The 12,137-nt window shown below is 56.6% G+C and overlaps 6 protein-coding genes across 6 annotated transcripts; 3 read left to right on the forward strand and 3 right to left on the reverse strand.

Moving 5' to 3' along the window:
• Positions 1–509: 509 nt before the first annotated feature.
• J7T54_002935 (peptide transporter-like protein) lies at positions 510–2,351 on the forward strand (the record flags this gene model as incomplete). The annotated part of the gene is made up of 1 exon (XM_051510634.1): positions 510–2,351. One exon carries the CDS (start codon positions 510–512, stop codon positions 2,349–2,351), a length of 1,842 nt encoding a protein of 613 aa, XP_051358480.1.
• A 580-nt stretch (positions 2,352–2,931) lies between these two features.
• J7T54_002936 (Protein transport protein-like protein) lies at positions 2,932–3,706 on the forward strand (the record flags this gene model as incomplete). Its single annotated transcript, XM_051510635.1, has 2 exons — positions 2,932–2,934; positions 2,984–3,706. The coding sequence occupies 2 exons, from the start codon at positions 2,932–2,934 to the stop codon at positions 3,704–3,706; spliced, it is 726 nt and encodes a 241-aa protein (XP_051358481.1).
• A 124-nt stretch (positions 3,707–3,830) lies between these two features.
• Positions 3,831–4,742, reverse strand: J7T54_002937 (Thiamine pyrophosphokinase-like protein; the record flags this gene model as incomplete). The annotated part of the gene is made up of 3 exons (XM_051510636.1): positions 3,831–4,418; positions 4,475–4,545; positions 4,604–4,742. 3 exons carry the CDS (start codon positions 4,740–4,742, stop codon positions 3,831–3,833), a joined length of 798 nt encoding a protein of 265 aa, XP_051358482.1.
• A 707-nt stretch (positions 4,743–5,449) lies between these two features.
• Positions 5,450–6,483, forward strand: J7T54_002938 (uncharacterized protein; the record flags this gene model as incomplete). Its single annotated transcript, XM_051510637.1, has 3 exons — positions 5,450–5,654; positions 5,704–6,067; positions 6,120–6,483. The coding sequence occupies 3 exons, from the start codon at positions 5,450–5,452 to the stop codon at positions 6,481–6,483; spliced, it is 933 nt and encodes a 310-aa protein (XP_051358483.1).
• A 2,195-nt stretch (positions 6,484–8,678) lies between these two features.
• Positions 8,679–9,756, reverse strand: J7T54_002939 (uncharacterized protein; the record flags this gene model as incomplete). The annotated part of the gene is made up of 5 exons (XM_051510638.1): positions 8,679–9,113; positions 9,191–9,240; positions 9,305–9,412; positions 9,478–9,505; positions 9,712–9,756. 5 exons carry the CDS (start codon positions 9,754–9,756, stop codon positions 8,679–8,681), a joined length of 666 nt encoding a protein of 221 aa, XP_051358484.1.
• Positions 9,757–10,450: 694 nt separating this feature from the next.
• Positions 10,451–11,742, reverse strand: J7T54_002940 (uncharacterized protein; the record flags this gene model as incomplete). Its single annotated transcript, XM_051510639.1, has 2 exons — positions 10,451–11,305; positions 11,365–11,742. The coding sequence occupies 2 exons, from the start codon at positions 11,740–11,742 to the stop codon at positions 10,451–10,453; spliced, it is 1,233 nt and encodes a 410-aa protein (XP_051358485.1).
• Positions 11,743–12,137: the final 395 nt, after the last annotated feature.

The following is a 12,137-nucleotide window of genomic DNA, read 5'->3' on the forward strand; positions in this document are numbered from 1 at the left end:
CCGTGGTCCTTTTGCATCCGCCGGACGCCTTCTCAATCGGGCGGCCTGGCTCCGGCATCCTCGCGCTTGCGCTGTCCACCCACCCACCCACACCATGTCTGCCCGCCCCTCCCACTGATATCCCGGGGTATTTTTGCATCAAGGGTCGCGCGACTGGACTCCGGATGGAGCAGCCTAGCAGGCGAATCCCATCAGACGGATAGCGTTCGTCGTACAATCTGGCCGAGAACGAGATAGCCATAGCTACCGAGTGGATAGTCCCAACTGATTGGCGCCCGCGACAGACAGGCTGTTACCTGGTGACAACAACGTTGCAACCGAGCACGCGAGCGCGACAACACATATATATCCAGCCATCCTTCTCCCCTTCCCTCGTACCTTCTTTCCTCTGCTCCTCGTGTGCTCGTGCCTTCACGTCCCCTTTCAAAACACTCCCATCCTCCTCCCATCGTCACATTGTTGTGACCTGAAGTTGAGAATAGAGAGTTGTAACCCGCACAACCGCCAACATGTCGACCACCGCCAACATGGACGCGGACGCCATCGCCCGGGCCGGCCTCGCAGACGCCGAGCACCACGGCGTCTACCCAAACGCCGCCCGGGGCTCCATGGATGTCAAGGACAAGAAGGAGACGCATGACCACGACGTCGTCTCGACCTCGGACGACGATGACTATCCCGGCAAGCCCACCGAGGAGGAGATGCGCACACTGCCCCGTGTCTCCGGCAAGATCATGTGGAGCATGTGGACCATTGCCTTCGTCGAGCTCTGCGAGCGTTTCTCCTACTACGGTTCCTCCGTCCTCTACACCAACTATGTCGCCTACCCTCTGCCCGAGGGCTCCACGACCGGTGCGCCCGTCGTCTCGGGTGGCCAGCCTGGTGCCGTCGGCATGGGCCCCAAGGCCGCCCAGGGTATCAGCTTGACCAACCAGTTCTTCACCTACCTGACCCCTCTCCTCGGTGCCTACATTGCCGATGCTCGCATGGGTCGCTTCTGGACCCTCCATTTCGCCATTGGCATCGCCACCATTGCCCACGTCGTCCTCACCGTCGCCGCCTCGCCCACCGTCATCGACCAGGGCAGCACTGGCTTTGGCGTCTTCATCCTTGGTCTTCTGCTCCTCTGCGTTGGCAGCGGCTTCTTCAAGGCCAACGTCTCTCCCCTCCTCGCTGAGCAGAACCCGGACACCCGCATGCGCGTCGAGGAGCGCAAAGGCAAGCGCGTCATCGTCGACCCTTCCCTCACCAACACCCGTGTCTTCCTCTACTTCTACCTCTGCATCAACATCGGCGCGCTCTCTGGTCAGATCGGCATGGTCTTTGTCGAGAACCAGTACGGCTTCTGGCAGGCCTTCCTGATCCCCACGGCGCTCTTCCTGCTCTGCCCCCTCGTCTTGTGGTCGCAGAAGAAGAAGTACGTGCTCACGCCCCCGACCGGCTCCCTGCTCTCCAAGTTCCTCCGCATGTTCCGCTTTGTGGCAAAGAACTCGTCCTTCTGGAAGCCCAACTGGGAGCTCGGCAAGCCCTCCAACGTCTCCCTCGACCAGCGCCCCAAGTGGATGACCTACGACGATGCCTGGGTTGACGAGGTTCGCCGTGGTCTCATGGCCTGCAAGGTCTTCCTCTTCCTGCCCATCTTCTTCCTGGCCTACAACCAGATGACCGGCAACCTGACCACCCAGGCCTCGACCATGCAGCGCCACGGTGTCCCCAACGACATTCTCCAGAACCTCAATCCCATCTCCATCGTCGTCATGATCCCGCTCATCGACCACGGCCTCTACCCCGGTCTCCGCAAGCTCGGCATCGCCTTCACCCCCATCAAGCGTATGACAGCCGGTTTCTTCTTCGCCACCATTTCCATGATTGCCGCCGCCGTCATGCAGCACTACATCTACACGATGAACCCCGACTGCGGTGACATGATCACCAACAAGCTCACCTCGGGCGAGGACTGCGCGCCGGCGCCCATCAACGTCTGGGCGCAGGCACTGCCCTACGTCTTCATTGGTCTCGCCGAGATCCTCACCAATGTCACCTCGTACGAGTACGCCTTCTCCAAGGCCCCCGCCAATATGAAGTCGCTCGTCATGTCCGTCAACCTGTTCATGTCGGCCCTGTCGGCCGCCGTCGGCCAGGCCTTCACCCCTATTTCCGGGGACCCCTTCTTGGTGTGGAACTACACCACCGTCGCCATCATCTCCTTCCTCGGCGGCGCCGGCTTCTGGTTCTGCTTCCGCCACCTCGACTCTGACGAGGACAAGTGGAACATGCTCAAGAAGTCCGAGTACATTGGTCAGAACCGGCCCACCGACACCGTCAAGGGCGCCGAGCACGGCGACGCCTAATGGAGGAGTGCTTGTCTGAGTGGAAGCGTTTGCCACGATGTGAGACGTTGTTTATGAGATATCCAGATACAGCATGAAGATGTTAATCAATACCCATTGTTCTTTACTCTGCCGTGTTCAATGAAGCCACCTGCGAGATATTATGCATTGTCGACCTACAATCTTGGTAGCTGAGCCTCGATGTCGCATGGTGCGCGCGTCTGACGTGCACGTAGCTTGATACAACTCGTTCGATACGTCCCACAGCGGCTTGAAGTGGTGATATGTTAGCACGTCACAAGTAGGTGTTTGCATTGGGTGAAATCAATGATGAGAATGAAAATTATTGTTGCTAGAGGCAAGATGATGTCCGAGTAAAATGAGTGGTCGTTGACATTGTTGTCATGATTAATCTTCGGACCCAAGATGTTCCGGCAGCGATAAAGTCAATGTGGCCTCACTCACCGCACCCGCCCAAATATCGCCATCGCCATCGCCCTCGCGACATGCATGTGACAGCCACGACCAAGTGCCGCTTTGCCCCCCCAACAACTGGGCCCAACGCTTCAGCTGCAATCGGAAACTACCTAGACACCTCAAGATGGTACGTTCGTGCCCAGATAACACGCTTACCCAGCTTACCTCCTCGCCAGAACGTCTCGTACAACTCGGCTCTGCGCCAGAGCAAGGCCATCCGCGCCCAGCTCACCACCCTCTCCTCCAAGCCCGACCCGACCCCATCCGAAGTGGGCAACGTCTCCGCCTCGCTCGCCTCCTTCTCCAAGACCATTGACGAGTACAACGCGCTGGCAAAGCAGGAGATTGTACCCAAGAAAGCAGAGGAGGCGACGGAGCGAGTGCGCAAGTTCCGCGACGACCTCTCTTCGTTCCGCACCGAGGTCGACACGCTCAAAAAGGTGCGCGACGACACACAGTACCAGAACAACAGATCCGAGCTTCTCGGCAACCGACGACCCTACAATGCGACTCCAGAGAACCCGTACGCGAACGTGAAGCAGGCGGCGCATTCCGAGTTCCAGCCCCGGCAGCAGCAGCAGCAACAACAAGCATACATGTCCGGAGACAATGCGCGGGAGGAGCACGCCATGCGCGAGCAAAACTTCTTTGCCAACACGAACTCGGCTCTCGACGAGTACATTGCACGTGGACAGGCTGTGCTGGGTGACCTAGGGCAGCAGCGGGAGATGCTCAAGACCACACAGAAGCGCCTCTACAGCGTCGCCAACACCCTGGGCATCAGCGGCGACACCATTCGCATGGTCGAGCGGCGAGCGAAGGAGGACAAGTGGATCTTTGCGGCGGGCGTTATCATTTTCCTGCTGTTCTGCTGGCTAGTGATCCATTATCTACGATAGAACGGTCATCGCTTATACGGCTTCCGGGAGGGCGAGAGCGTGGCTGTTTCGAGGGCAGCAAGCACAGAAGAAGAAGAAAGTGAGGGTATCCAGCAACGTCTAATTCCAGCCCCTCCACCGCATATCACGACTCGTCCTCGCTGTCGACCTTTCCCAGCGCAATGGTGAAGAGCACGTCCTCCGTCGTCTGCACCTCGACATACTCCACGTCCGGTTGCACATGGTTGCTCGTGCTCATTTTCCCGCCAATCTCCGTCTGCCAGTCCGAGACGTCCCAGACGAGGCCGCTCGTAGTGATACGACTGGGGCCCTTGAAGGGGATGATGCCGACGTACTTGCCAAAGACGCTCGGGGCGCCCTCCTCGTCACCGCGGACACGGATCCGGTGCGCGCCCGTCTTCAAGAGAAAGGTCATGCTCGAGCCGGAAAGGAGGTAAATACGGCCCTGGGCATAGGAGGGGTCTTGCTGGAAGAGGTACAGGTGGTGGAGCTGGCTCAGCCCTTGGTCGACTCGTCCGCCGATGCCGCCCAGGGCGACAATGTCCATACCGGCAGGGCGCTCCTTGCGAATCCACGTAATGGCCTTGGCAAAGTCTGTCGAGTCCTGGTCGGTCTCGTGGATGACCTGTGCGGGGGTGGGCTGCGAGGAGTAAAAGTCACGCACATCCTTGTGTAGGGAGTCGAGGTCGCCGATGATGACCTGGAGATTCGACTGCCAGCCTGTCAGCGCTTCTCTCGGCACGCGGCATCTTCTTTCGAGGAACTCACAAACTTGCCCTGGAATGAGGACAGCTCATGCAGACGATTTGCGCCGCCATCGGCAGCTACTCTCAACGAAGCTGCACAGCGTCAGTCATGCCCCACGCTTCCCACAGCAGACCTGGCATTGCCTCTTACAGTTTCTCCATAGCTTTCTGAGGTTGTTGCTGTTGCGCAACGGCTGATTGAGAACGAGCAGTGCAAATTCGGGCGCGATTTCGCGACTCTGCAGCAGCTTGGCTGGCTTCCACTCGATGACCGACTCTGGGTCTGCCATGGCTGCGATGATGTCTGTGTGTGTTCGTGTAAAGGAGGTGGATCAAATTGTGTGGCTCCAGTGCTGGCTCCCAGCTTCGAAATCTTTGGATCTGGCGCGTGAATGGTGCAAGATAGAGTGTAGACTCTGACGGAAGCGGGGAAATCAAGAAAGCTCTTCTAATCTGGGTGAAATGATTCCTGGGTAATGTGGCTGCACATCAAGAGCTAAGCCTTAATTCAAATACAAATGAGCCCGCATCTGAAGACGTAGATCTTAAGCTTTCTTACCCTTACTTCTTACGCGTCTCAGAGCGCACTGCGACAGCCGATCTCGCACGCGTTGGTTGCAGGATGGTGTCTCGGACGTGCGTCTGCCAACGACGCATCGTTGCGAGGGGCCTGAGCGGCCTGCTTCCACTCGGCAGTCAACACATCTAATTGAAGTGCCATACGTGTTGTTGTCCGATGGGAATAATCCACCGTCTGCCTCAATGTCTTTCATACATTTGGTAATCTGCACATAATTACGTATGTTCTTACTAGATTGTTATGGTGCCACCCACGCATTACCCATCCGCATAAACGTCGGCTAATTCTATCCTCTCGGACAATGACGGCACGCATGTGGGTGTGACGCTTACCAATTCATCGACGCTCCGAAAGATTTCCTACTGCGAGTCTGCGCTATCCTTCTCGAATTCTAGCGTCCACCACATCTCGTTCAGCATGTATCGCACATCCTTGCGCTCGGCCTCCAGGCCTCTTCTGCGTAGCGTGCGCTCACAGCAGCCATGCTGGCGCCGTTTTGCGTCGACAAAATCTCCCGCCGACAAGCCTCGAAGCTGGAAGAGCTCAGCACTGCGATGGGGCGCCGCCGGTGCCGCGCTCTACTACTACAACACAAGCAACGTCTTTGCCGAGGAGGCTGCTCGTATGGAACCTACCGAAAACCATACTACGTCCCTGTGCTAACATCTCAGCGCGAACCGTGGCCGCACCACCATCATTTGATGAGTCCGAACTTCCCACTGTCGACTCTGTGCTCGAGGAGAAGCGAAAGCAAATCCAGAAGAAAATTGAGGAGAACACCTCGAGCGTAACACCCGAGCCCATCGCGCCGCAGACGACTCAGGAAGCCCCCGAGGCGCAAGGCGCAGGCGCATTAGAAGAGGAGGCTGGCCAGGAAGGCGCCTTCAACCCCGAGACCGGCGAGATCAACTGGGACTGCCCCTGTCTCGGCGGCATGGCCGACGGTCCTTGTGGCGAGCAGTTCAAGACGGCCTTCAGCTGCTTCGTCTTCTCCACCGAGGAGCCCAAGGGCATGGACTGCATCGAAAAGTTCTCGTGCGCGACCCGTGCTCCACCCAACCATGCCACCATCGCTAACCTTTCCCAGTGGGATGCAAGAATGCTTCCGCCAGTATCCGGAGATCTACGGAGCCGAGCTGGCGGATGACGAGGAGGCAGATGCAGAGGGTGCTGCTGCTGCCAGCGCCGATGGTTCGGCTGCTGCTCAACCGAAAGAATCCGCTGAACCTGATGAGGACCAGCAACAGCTGAGGTCCGATGTTGATGGAAGCGCTCGCGTTGTGGAGACTGAGACGAAGCTGGAGTCAGCACACCCCACAGGAGTCGATGTCGCCGACAGCCAAGTGCTACCGCCATGGGAGGACGCAACCGATGCGAACAAGGACGCTACGGCTGAGGAAACCCCTGCCGAGGCCAACAATGAGGATGCCGAGGGAAAGAAGAAGCAATAGAATGTATATCAGCTGACTAGAACATGTATAGTAGTTATACGGTCGGCCATAATGGGGCTGTCCAGTGTATATTTCCCTCATGATCAAAGTATTGTCGAATTTCATCAGCATCCCCTCGTTGTGTTTGGACTGTTGGCTTTTGCGGACGTGATTCCTGGACTGAGTTCCAGTAATAGAGGCCATCGCAACGGCAACTCCAGGAAATGCACCTTGCTTCGAGGTCAAGCGGTCTATTTGCGTCCATCCAGCCGACGGCCAACAGCTTTGAGGTCAGAAAACGGCCATGCATTCCGAACCAGGGGCCCTGGCTGGTCTTATGCAGACTTCCATAGCCTGCATTGACACCCGCCGGCGCGCTTATGAGAGCCAGTTGAAGGTGTAGCCAATGGCAGAAACTACTACATCTCGGGTGAACACATTATTACTCCCCCTTCCCGCATGGACAGCAATCCTTCTTCATGGAATAAACGCCTAGACGACGTTGAGGTTACACGCGGCGGCATGCACCAAGAACTGTTGGTGATATGGGCGGATGGCCCAATAACGTGGAAATTTTAGGCGCCATACGTGTATGTAGGCCGTGTTCGGGTCGCGCTTCTTCTGATTTCTCAATTGTAAGTCAATTGAACAAGGCTCTATCAGCTGTTCAGATGGAACGTGGTCTGCGCTCTCAAGGGCTCTTTGTCCTCGGTCCTCACTTTTTTCCCGTATGCTCTGTATCAGTTTCCTCCCGTCACAGCAACTCACAACCTTCCTCCCGCGCCAGAACGTTCCGAAGTGGCAACGTGCTCACGTTGGCCGAAGCCGTATGAGAGTACTGAGAGTCAGCGCTGGCGTACTTCTGATGCTCTCAGTATGGTGGCTTTCATACGATTACGCAATGTCATTACTCCTCTCGACGACGTTGGAAGACGGGGCGACCATCGAACTATCTCCAGTCTCAAAGAGTCTGATCCCGGCTCGAATATGGCAAATAATGTTTCCCAAAGCCGGATCAAACGAACCTATTACGCCGGACCAGCTTCGAGATACGGCTTCGTGGCTTGCGCTGAACCTAGACTTCAGCTAGTAAGTGGCAAGGTCGTAAAGCCCAGGGTACATGGCTAACGACTTTACCCCAGCACTCTTATAGGTCCTAAGGGCGCCAATGATTTAATTTTGGAAGCCTTTCCAGAACAACCCCGGGTAGTCAAGGTGTTCGAGGACCTGCCAAACGTGGCAATGAAGTCTGACCTGCTGCGCTACTGTGTTCTCTACACTCACGGAGGTGTTTACACAGACACTGATACTGTAGCTATCAGAGGAGTCGAGCAATGGATCCCTGCCGATATTCGAGATCAAGTTCGACTTGTTGTCGGGATCGAGTACGACCGTCGAGACGACAGTCCCTGGCCTGGCATCTTCCATTGGGTCCAATTCTGCCAGTGGACGATCGCCGCCGCCCCAGGCCACCCTGTCTTCGAGAGCATGATAGCACGGGTGTTAAGCTCCATAGCGGAGCTGGTCAGCCAAGGGGAGCGGGCTGTGACCGACCTACACTTGTCGACGTTGGAAGTCATGAACTCCACAGGTCCTGCAGCTTGGACCGACGTCGTCTTTCAACATTTGCAAGTGTTTGATACATCCTTGAACACAACAGCCGATCTCTCTTATATGCAAGAGCCCACGTTGCTCGGTGACATTCTTGTCTTGCCGATCAATGGCTTTGGAATGGGGCAGCCGCATTCGCATAGCTCCAATGATGGGAGTGTTCCGCCGGCGGCCTTAGCGAGGCATCTCTTCCATGGATCCTGGAAAGACGATTGGTTATTGTGAGTTGAATGTACCCATCATTAATTAGACTTGAACAGTAAATATACCGGTGTAAATGTGATGATGAGCATCACGTAGTTGACATGCTCAAGCTGCGGTGGCAGACTACAAACATGAACAAGGACCTAGGCGGTGAGATGTACGAGTTGCGCATGAGCAGCCGGACGAGACAGCGCTCGCATCAATAACAGTAACCACTGAACTGGCCACTCACTATTCTTGGGTAGATGCGGTATCTGAAACGTAATTGGAATAAGAACGCGGTATCGTTGAGAAGAGACGAAAATGAAACCCGTGCCCTGTATCCGCCGTCGCCATTATTACTAACCCGACGCCATAGCTCCCTCCTGGAGTATTGAATCCCATAAGCTCGCTGTGTCCCACTAGGATGACGCATCCTTCTTGCCCTTGTACAGATAGCGGCCGAAGACGCCCTCGGCGGCACCAACGGCAGCCAGGATACCGACGCCAACGCCCACGTTCTGGTACGACAGACGGCCGCGCTCGTACAGACCCCAGGCCTTGTAGCCCATGTATGCGCTCAAGCCGACGACACCAGCGAGGTTGGCAATGGCGAGCGCGCCGGCGCTGCCATCGGACAGCTTGGCGAACTGCTCCGTGAGCCAGTTGTCCGTCTTCTTGGCCTCACTCTTGGCCTTGACCTTCTTCTGCTCGGCCTCGCGCTCGAGGCGCTGCGCCTGGGTCTCCGTCTGGACATCCTGCTCCTGGAAGTCGGAGGGCACCGTGTGCACGCTGGGCATGTCGACGTCGACGAGGGAGGCAGTGGAGGCAGACTCGTTGGTGACGACCTCAGGGGGCTGAGGGGCAGCAGCCTGTCACAGTCGTCGTCAACATTGCGATATATTACAGAGGGAGGCCTTGTCTCGTAACTTACGTCCTCGGGGGCCTGCTTGGGGCCGCTGGCAGCAATGTCGGCATAGGACACTACATCGCGTGATCAGTACTTGCGATATTGGACAGGGTCGCGGAGCCATTGCGCGCAACTTACTCTTGGTGATTTGAGCTGGAAGGAGGACGCGGAGGCCAAATTGACGACTGGCGACGATGCTTGGATATGTCTGATTTGAGTATGCGGTGATGAGGAATTGCTGGAAACCTGTCTTGTGACGCGGAGATCAGACTACTGCTCCTGCCCAGGCAGAGGGCGCCCGCCGGACGTACCCGAAACTGTTGTGACGTCACGCACCAGCTGAGCGCGTCGCGCGATAATACGATCGGAAGTTGGCCCTGACGCTGTTCCTCCCTGAAGCCACAAAACGTAATAACGCGACAGAAAATAGGCTTAATATAATAGATATATATCTAGCTCCTCCCAAAAATAAGTCGCAGCTCGCGTAGTACAGGGGTGCGCGGCGTGTCAAAGTGCCTCCAGTAGATGACTCGCCGCTCGCCTACCGAGAGGACACTCTCGTTAGTATCTTTAACGATATATACGAGCATTTTATTAGCATTCTCTATCTTCCCTCCGAGCGTGTAGACTTTCCGCCCGTATGTATAGGACGCCACGTCCTCGATATTAGGTATCTAAGGGATGAGCTACGTTTGGCTCCTCGTGTTATCTCGCTACTCGATCGACTACTATATATAAACGGAACTACGTATTACGGTCCTCTTTGGTATCCAGAGGCTAAGATGATTGACTACCGCGATAACAGGTAGGCGCGTGAGGCACGGGACCTGAATAACCTGAGTTAGCTCCTAAGATCCCCTTTAGTAGCCTTTCCGGATTCGCCCGATCTAGACTATATACGACTAATAGATAACTAAAGTGAAGAGGAAATGCTGCAGGCGACACAGGAAGCGGTCAAAAAACTTGGGCTTATTTGACTATCTAGTACTTCTTCGCGATGATAGTTTTAATAATGACATGGGCAAGATGCGAGATATGTTCAGTGCTCTTTTTGAGGCAAGTTTTATACACATGACAATATACATTCACGCAGATAAGTCTATCGGACGCCCACCATACGAGCGAAAGCTCAAATCCTGAAAAGCATCCGCCCAAGAACCGCTCCGCATCAACTTAAAACGCCTAACCCGGGTATCATCGCTCTCAGAAGCCCCGGTAGACCATACTCCGGGACTACCATTCGTGTACGATGTGAGTATATTCCGCAGTTCTCTCTTCCCTGTGCTATGTCGTCCTGTTGTTGAGCTGGTGCATCTCGCGAAACTTGCTGACCCAATGCTGCCGCACTCGCTCGGGCATCTTGCAAAAGACCATGGCCTTGTGCTCGTTGCTGAGCACGTTTTCAGATATTTTGACCTGCAAGTCGTACTCTTCGGCGGCGAAATCACGGAAGAACATGTCGAGGGCCTGTTCCCTCCACCGCGGCAGTGCGCGGGCCTTCATTGCCTCGAGAATCTCCTCGACAAAGGGAGTTGCGGCCTGCGCAACGGTTGAAGACCCCAGCGCACCGATGCCTCCTTGTGCAGACGTGCTCGACCCAGCTTGCACGTCTCTCGATGACATGCGCCGCCGCTTGTGCGGGGAGAATGCCGTGGAGGTGTCCGCCAGCCCCGGAGATGCCGTTTCGTCCACAGACCCCGTGGCTGGCCCTTGACGGCGTTTGCGCGCCAGATTGTGACTCTGGCTCTGCCCTGGTATCTCATCTGGAGGTGTGAGCGCACTCCCTGAGCCTGAGCTGACGGAGGCCATAGGTGTGGGCATTAGGTTTGGAGCCATGGCTGGCGGTTGCATCGGCTGGGCAGGGAACGACCCGCTGGACGATCCGGAGGCCGTCTGGCTGAGCGTCGGTCTCGGTTGCTGGCTTGGACTGGCTAGCGAGCCTTGTCCCTCTGGCGCCAGATTGAGCACGCCTGTGCCTGGCATTTCAATGTCGTCTCCCAGCGCGCCATCTGTCCGCCTTCTAGGCTTCATTATCCTCTTGGGGGCACCCCCTGATCCTATCACGTCAGGGTAAAGAATTTCCATAAAGTCTTCGTGTTCATACGGCCGTCCTCGCAACGCTCGTGACAGCGGTTCTTTCTGTTGGGAAGCGTCAGTCAGCATGGGTCGCCTTGTTGCTCTGCTCCTGCGAGTCTCACCTCGATATGTGCCCTCCAGGCCTCCTCGGTCGCTGTGACGGTGCGCGCGTGTGGGTTGTAAATGAATTCTGGATCCTCACGAAGACCTCGCCAGAGGCGGAATCGTTTCCTCGCATTGTCGCTCTTGTTGATGAGGTGGCTCTTGGCAGGGTACGCGCCGTGCGTCGCTTGCAGAGCCTGCGCGGCTCGTTCCCATGCCTCGGCCTTGAAGCTGCTGTTCTCCCGCAACCCCAGATTGACGCTCTCGCAGAGACTCCGGAAGAAGGTCGCTTCGTATGCCGGGGTCCAGCTGAAACGGGGCGCTCTCCGGTCGCGATCGACACGTGCTGGGCCGCCCTGCCCCTCGACGCCCATCACGTCAACATCGTCCTCCGACATGGCGCATTCGATGGATGCGGGCGCGATACACTCGGGCGTGTGTTTCGTGGGGTGGGTAGGCGTCTCTGTTGGCGAGCGTTCGCTGACGGGGAAGAATTCGGGACCCTTGGCGAGGCGAGCAGTGCAACAGCGAGAAGGTGACTACGTATCGCGCGAGAAACGTCTGCCAAACGATCAGTCGATTCGCGTGGGCAGTGTCAAAGGACCCTCGAATGGGCGACTGTCGGTCAGCGATCGCGAATAAAGAGCCTGAGTCCCTCCTGGGGCGCTTCGCATGGTCCGCGCAGGGCGGAGGGTAGATTGAGTCGTGGGACCAGGCTAGACCAACGTCCGTCCAGTGGAGGGCGCTGAATGACTGAAGCGGGCAGCGAGATGGGAATCTTTCAGTGGCCGAG

This window comes from Emericellopsis cladophorae (assembly GCF_022114955.1).
Source record: "Emericellopsis cladophorae strain MUM 19.33 chromosome Unknown NODE_147_length_13017_cov_118_438408, whole genome shotgun sequence".
In the NCBI taxonomy this organism is placed as follows: Eukaryota; Fungi; Ascomycota; class Sordariomycetes; order Hypocreales; family Bionectriaceae; genus Emericellopsis; species Emericellopsis cladophorae.